The sequence below is a fragment of the Portunus trituberculatus genome, chromosome 38 (assembly GCF_017591435.1).
Source record: "Portunus trituberculatus isolate SZX2019 chromosome 38, ASM1759143v1, whole genome shotgun sequence".
Taxonomy (NCBI): Eukaryota; Metazoa; Arthropoda; class Malacostraca; order Decapoda; family Portunidae; genus Portunus; species Portunus trituberculatus.
Window position 1 is genome coordinate 25186543 of NC_059292.1, and position 6014 is coordinate 25192556.

Sequence of the window (6014 nt, forward strand, 5' to 3'; positions counted from 1 at the left end):
CCAGTCTTTCCCATTACGGAGCGAGCTCAAAGCTCACAGACCGATCTTCGGGTAAGACTGAGACCACAACACACTCCACACACCGGGAAAGTGAGGCCACAACCCCGCGAGTTATATCCCGTACCTATTTACTGCTAGGTGAACAGGGGCGACACTAAGTTTAAGAGGCTTGCCCATTTGCCTCGCCGCTTCCCGGGATTCGAACCCGGGCCATCTTAATTGTGAATCGATCGTGCTAATTACTACACCACACGGTCGGTGTAAGTACCTTATTGTAGTTTTACAGGACCTGGGCTTTACGCTCGTGTGGCCGTCTCCATATCTACACCTATCCAACTTTTCCTTAAAGCTATGCACACTGCTGACACCACTTCCTCACTCAAACTGTTCGAAGTCTCAACACATCTTTGCGCGCGCGCGTGTACGTGTGCGGTCCTATAATTCCTCGAGGGACAACACAATCCTTTAATTAAATTCAGCGACTTATCAAACTTTTTCCTTCGCTTATTACCATTTGGATATGTTTCTTCCATATTAAAACGATTCCTGATTCTGCATAAACAAAGCTGTCTTCTAAATTGTTACATCACATCATCAATACATTTTGTAAGTAATTCGTCGCGACATAATTTATATCAGATAATTCATACATATGTCATGTAATTTTGTTTGTCCAGTTAGGTCCCAAGCTTATTGTTATTACTGGCTTAGTGTGAGATCCATTTTTTTTTTTCTTTTTTTCCCTAGGCTGACACAAGGGGGACCGGAAAAAAAAAAAAAAAAATCTTACGCCTACATACAAGCACGCCATGGCAAATCTTGAGATCACGAGTCACAAACGCTAGTGAGGTGTAACAAGAGTGTTTAGTAAAGGCCGAGAAAACACTTCTGATTGTAATTTATACTTCATATTACAGTATTTAGGGATATCTATTTATTTTGAGTTTGCATTCATTACTATGATTTTCTCACCATACTTCAAATGACGATTTTTTTTTTTTTTTTTTTTTTTTACATCAGAATGCATAGCGATAGTTATATTTCTAAATTTCAAGTAACTGCTGACAAACATGTCTACGTAGTGATGGATAATACGCCTAACACGCTAATACAATGAAAATTACAACAAACCCTCTGCATCAAGTTAGGTTAAGCAAGCTAGGCTTCATGGCATTGAATGATGTTTGTCATCAGTCTGGATACACTTTTAATGGAAACGTAAATTAATCGGTTGACTTTTATTCTTACGTTACATTCCTCCCAGAACTGCAGTGCATGCAATACTTCCTGAGAATTAAATGAATAGCTAACAAACACGTATACTTCAAATGCGCAAACGTGGAGTTTCAGCAATCCCCAACCAATATAGTAAACTGAAAAATGCAGTTGGCAGCGCTTCAGAACCTTATCACAGCTAAGCTACTTCACTTGTGAACTTCCTCCGAACGCGGTATTGTTGAAACATGTTAAATTGTTATCCGTACTTAACCGAGCTTATTGACACATACTTAAGGAATCGTAAGGCTTATCTCCCAGCCCCATTTACACTTTCTTAGCAAGTTGTCACGGGCCTTGTACCTTCGTAAACGGATCATAACTAGATATCGGATCTGCAAAGCACTACACCAATCAACATAACCATCACCCTCTGCCAGTGACTAGATAATAGAGAACAGTTTAACCGGCCTCCGATTAATGGGAAATGCAACATCACCTAACCTAAGCTTCCAGAGCGATAAAATGGACTTATCTTCCAATTACAAATTCATTGTTCTGAAAAAAATTAACTTGCGTTACACACTTCCTTACTTATCTTGTTACACATACTCATTTCAGTTGAGCTGAACTCAAAATTACCATTTAATTTTACAGGGAAACCTTAGTATCCCTACACAATTTCAGTAACGTTCTTATTTCAGTTGAACTGAACTCAAAATTAATTTAATTTTAGTGAAACCTTAGTATCCCTACACTATTTCAGTAACGCTCTCATTTCAGCCAAAGCAAACTCAAAATTGCTACTTAATTTTACAAGGAAACCTTAGTACCCCTATACAATTTCAGTAACCTAGTCTATACTGTATTTTGACTTGCTACTTTTCTCATCTTGAACAGATACACGTACCCATTTCAGCTGAAGCGACCTCAAAATTGCTACTTAATTTTACAAGGAAACCTTAGTGTCCCTATACAATTTCAGTAACCTTAGTCTATACTGTACCTTAAGACCAGCAACCAATACCGTCTAACACTGGCTTCAACAAAGGCAAATTAATAAGCCAATTGTGCATAATTTCTATTAAACAAAAGTACAATTAAACAAAAATAGAAAGAAAAAGGAAGTTTTGTTCATTTGTTTCATAAACAAAGGTAGAAAAAAGTTTTCATATTTGTTTCGTGAAGAAAGGAATGTACAGTACAGTTCTGGAGAAATAGAAGGAAGATAAAGAAATTGGAATATGTTTAGGCGTATTCTCCCTCAACTTCACCCTCCTCCTCGAACTCTGCCTCGTCGTCAGCGGTTGCCTCCTGGTATTGCTGGTATTCGCTGACAAGATCATTCATGTTGGATTCGGCTTCAGTGAACTCCATTTCGTCCATGCCTTCACCAGTGTACCAATGCAAGAAAGCCTTTCTCCTGAACATAGCGGTGAACTGTTCGCTGACACGCTTGAAGAGCTCCTGGATGGCAGTAGAGTTCCCAATGAAGGTGGAAGCCATCTTGATACCTCTGGGTGGGATGTCACACACGGCGGTCTTTACGTTATTAGGGATCCATTCAACGAAGAAGGAAGAATTCTTGTTCTGGATGTTGTACATTTGTTCATCAACCTCCTTCATGGACATACGACCACGGAAGATTGCGGCAACGGTGAGGTAACGCCCGTGCCTTGGGTCACAAGCAGCCATCATATTCTTAGCATCGAACATCTGTTGTGTGAGCTCTGGGACTGTGAGAGCACGGTACTGTTGGGAGCCGCGAGCTGTGAGAGGCGCGAACCCAGGCATAAAGAAGTGGAGTCGTGGGAAGGGCACCATGTTCACAGCCAATTTCCGGAGATCAGCGTTCAGCTGGCCGGGGAATCTAAAGCAGGTAGTAACACCGGACATTGTGAGAGAAACGAGATGGTTGAGATCACCATAGGTGGGATTCTGGAGCTTAAGAGTTCTGAAGCAGATGTCGTAGAGAGCTTCATTGTCAATACAGTAAGTTTCGTCAGTGTTTTCTACAAGCTGGTGGATTGATAGTGTGGCATTGTAGGGCTCGACAACAGTGTCTGATACCTGTTAATAAAAAATAAAAAAAAAAATACGTTAGAGAAAGAGAGAGAGAGAGAAACTCTTAAGATCAAATTAACATCGATCCAGTAATTCAGGTTAAAATTACTGTACAAACCTTGGGGGATGGGACAACAGAGAATGTGTTCATGATTCTGTCAGGGAACTCCTCACGGATCTTTGAGACAAGGAGGGTACCCATGCCGGAGCCAGTGCCACCACCAAGGGAGTGGGTCAACTGGAAGCCCTGCAGACAATCGCACTTCTCAGCTTCTTTGCGGATAACATCGAGAACAGAGTCGACAAGTTCGGCACCTTCTGTGTAGTGTCCCTTGGCCCAGTTATTACCAGCACCGCTCTGACCTGTTGAGAGAAGAGATGGTATCTTAAAAAAATGTTATGAATTATAAAAAAAATTCCTCCTTGCAAAATAAAGGCAACGCCAAACTAATGAATTTGAATGGTGCTTGGCAAATCTTTACCCTAGACTTGAGCTACTAATGGTATGTGAAGCATTAAGTAAAACCTGCAACTGTGCTTCATTTACACTAAATAACAAAGCTATCATCCATAACATGGTCACTTGCCATTTACAAGATATGAAAATAATGCAAGCACCGTAGATCTATAGGAACGTAACTAAGACAATCAAGTCTACCTACTATTCTTCACATTCTCTCACTCTACGTAAGGCAGTCACATAGCAAACTCACCGAAGACGAAACTGTCGGGTTTGAAAAGCTGACCGTGAGGCCCGGCACGCACGCTGTCCATGGTGCCTGGCTCCAGATCGACCAGCACAGCACGGGGAACATATTTTCCCTGGTTGCCCTCATTGTAGTAGACATTGATGCGCTCCAGCTGGAGTTCCATCAGGTCCTTATCGGCACCTGTGTACTCCCCGGTGGGCTGGATGCCATGTTCGTCGCTGATAATTTCCCAGAACTGCAAAGAATAAAAATGATGGTTAAGTTTCGTGCACAACCTATGTCGGTTTTGAATTATAAGTAATTAAAAGATGATATAGAGCTTGATTTAGAGGTACAATAATGCACCAAGGCTAGTGTACTGGAATGCTAGGGGTGATTATACTGGAATGTAAAGAATGAAATAAATCATTAACCCTAGGAAAGGACGTAGTAAAATTTTCAACACGACTTGTCATCCCAACACATCTGAACCACTTGTAAGAAAACCATCTTTATCTTAACACTCTGCCGGCGTGTCGATGCACCCCACCTCCTCCCTGCCACGTTAGCCAGTCTGCAAGAACGCCACCTGGATCACCCTGACTACCAATACTATGGCCATTAGACTATAATGTTGCTTTAAACTACCATATACCTCAGGTCCCCATGGAACTGTAAAACACGGTCATTGTAAGATATAACGCACATCTAAAACGTAAATGCGAAACTTCAATGTTAAATTTTTATCACGCACATCTAAGACGTAAATGCGAAACTTCAATGTTAAATTTTTATCAGCAAACAATGAAATTTATCTAACCACACAGGCCGACACTACGGCTCACTCTAGATCCTTCCATTTTATGTTGCATAGCGGCTTCTGAACATTACTGCTGACCATCCTAACAAAGAAATTAAAACGTAAAAAAAATAAAAAAATAAATAAATGAAAAAAAAAAAAAATAAATAAATAAAATAAAACACTCAGCCAAGACAGCCGGTAAACACCAACAGGAAAATCATGAGTATGAAATGTGGCGGGCGGTGTGGGTGCGGCGCGGGACAATGGATGGTTGGCGGGAGGGAGGGAAGAGCGGGAGGCAGGCGGGCTGACTCACCAGCCACACCTCACTCCCTTCACCGGCGATCCTCCTCCATCTTCAAGATTAGTGCACCGCTGCTCACATCCATTCCTCATTTAAGTACCCATGGGACCCACTGAACTCTTCAGCCATAACGGTTCACTTATCGGTTCTTTCACCGCCCCTACCACCACTACGCTATCGCCTCGGCTACACCCACAACCCCCTACTAACACCTGAACTTAGGGCACTGGATGGCAAGTACAAGTCAGTAATATCATAATCACACTAAAACCCATAACCCAGGAGTGACAAAAGCCACTCAACCGCCACCATTCAAAACTTTCCAACATGTCCGCCGGCGCCGCCTCCCGCTCCCGCCTGTCACTTCCCGCCGACGGCACCACCAGATACAAAACCTTGGCATGAACTTTCTGGAATTCTTATTTACTGCCTAATCCCTACACTTCTTAGGCAAAGAGTATAATAACAGCGGAACTCTGACATATGGAGCTGATCAATACAACATATGAACACCACGCTTTTCACACACTTTCCGTCGCTACACCAACACCTTCAGAAGCAAACACAAGAAATTCGCTTACCTTTGTTCCAATCTGGTTGCCGCACTGGCCGGTCTGGATATGCACAATTTCCCTCATGTTGGCGTACGTCTATCCTCGGTGCGCTCACGGCCGCTTCTGCCAGTCGAGCTGCGAAGAGCACCGGCCTCAGCTTGGGGGAGGCTGCCGGGAGTCGCAAGAAGGTTTAATATCACACTAAACTCTTATTTTCTTATTCGTATTGATCCAAATTCGTGTTTCTGCTATTGTAGTAATCTTTCCAATTTAGCCTTTACCGCTGCTGCTGCTTAAAATATTTTTAAAGGGGTGTTTTACGATTGCTGATATCTTCCTTTGAATTGCTTGGTATTTGAATCGAGGGGCCGCGGAGGGGATGACAG

At 42.4% G+C, this 6014-nt stretch overlaps 1 protein-coding gene across 1 annotated transcript; it reads right to left on the minus strand.

Moving 5' to 3' along the window:
• Positions 1-2283: 2283 nt before the first annotated feature.
• On the minus strand, positions 2284-5813 carry LOC123515141 (tubulin beta-1 chain). The gene is made up of 4 exons (XM_045273603.1): positions 5656-5813; positions 3993-4224; positions 3398-3642; positions 2284-3285 (listed from the first exon to the last, which is right to left on the minus strand). Exons 1-4 carry the CDS (start codon positions 5710-5712, stop codon positions 2464-2466), a joined length of 1356 nt encoding a protein of 451 aa, XP_045129538.1. The 5' UTR covers positions 5713-5813; the 3' UTR covers positions 2284-2463.
• Between the last annotated feature and the right edge of the window lie 201 nt (positions 5814-6014).

Bases quoted from the DNA above. Each gene is read 5' to 3' on its own strand.
- LOC123515141 (XM_045273603.1), bottom strand. From the start codon at position 5,712: ATGAGGGAAATTGTGCATATCCAGACCGGCCAGTGCGGCAACCAGATT. The intron at 4,225-5,655 runs GTAAGCGAATTT...TATTCTTTGCAG, and splicing joins GCAACCAGATTGGAACAAAG to TTCTGGGAAATTATCAGCGA. The intron at 3,643-3,992 runs GTGAGTTTGCTA...TTCTCTCAACAG, and splicing joins ACCCGACAGTTTCGTCTTCG to GTCAGAGCGGTGCTGGTAAT.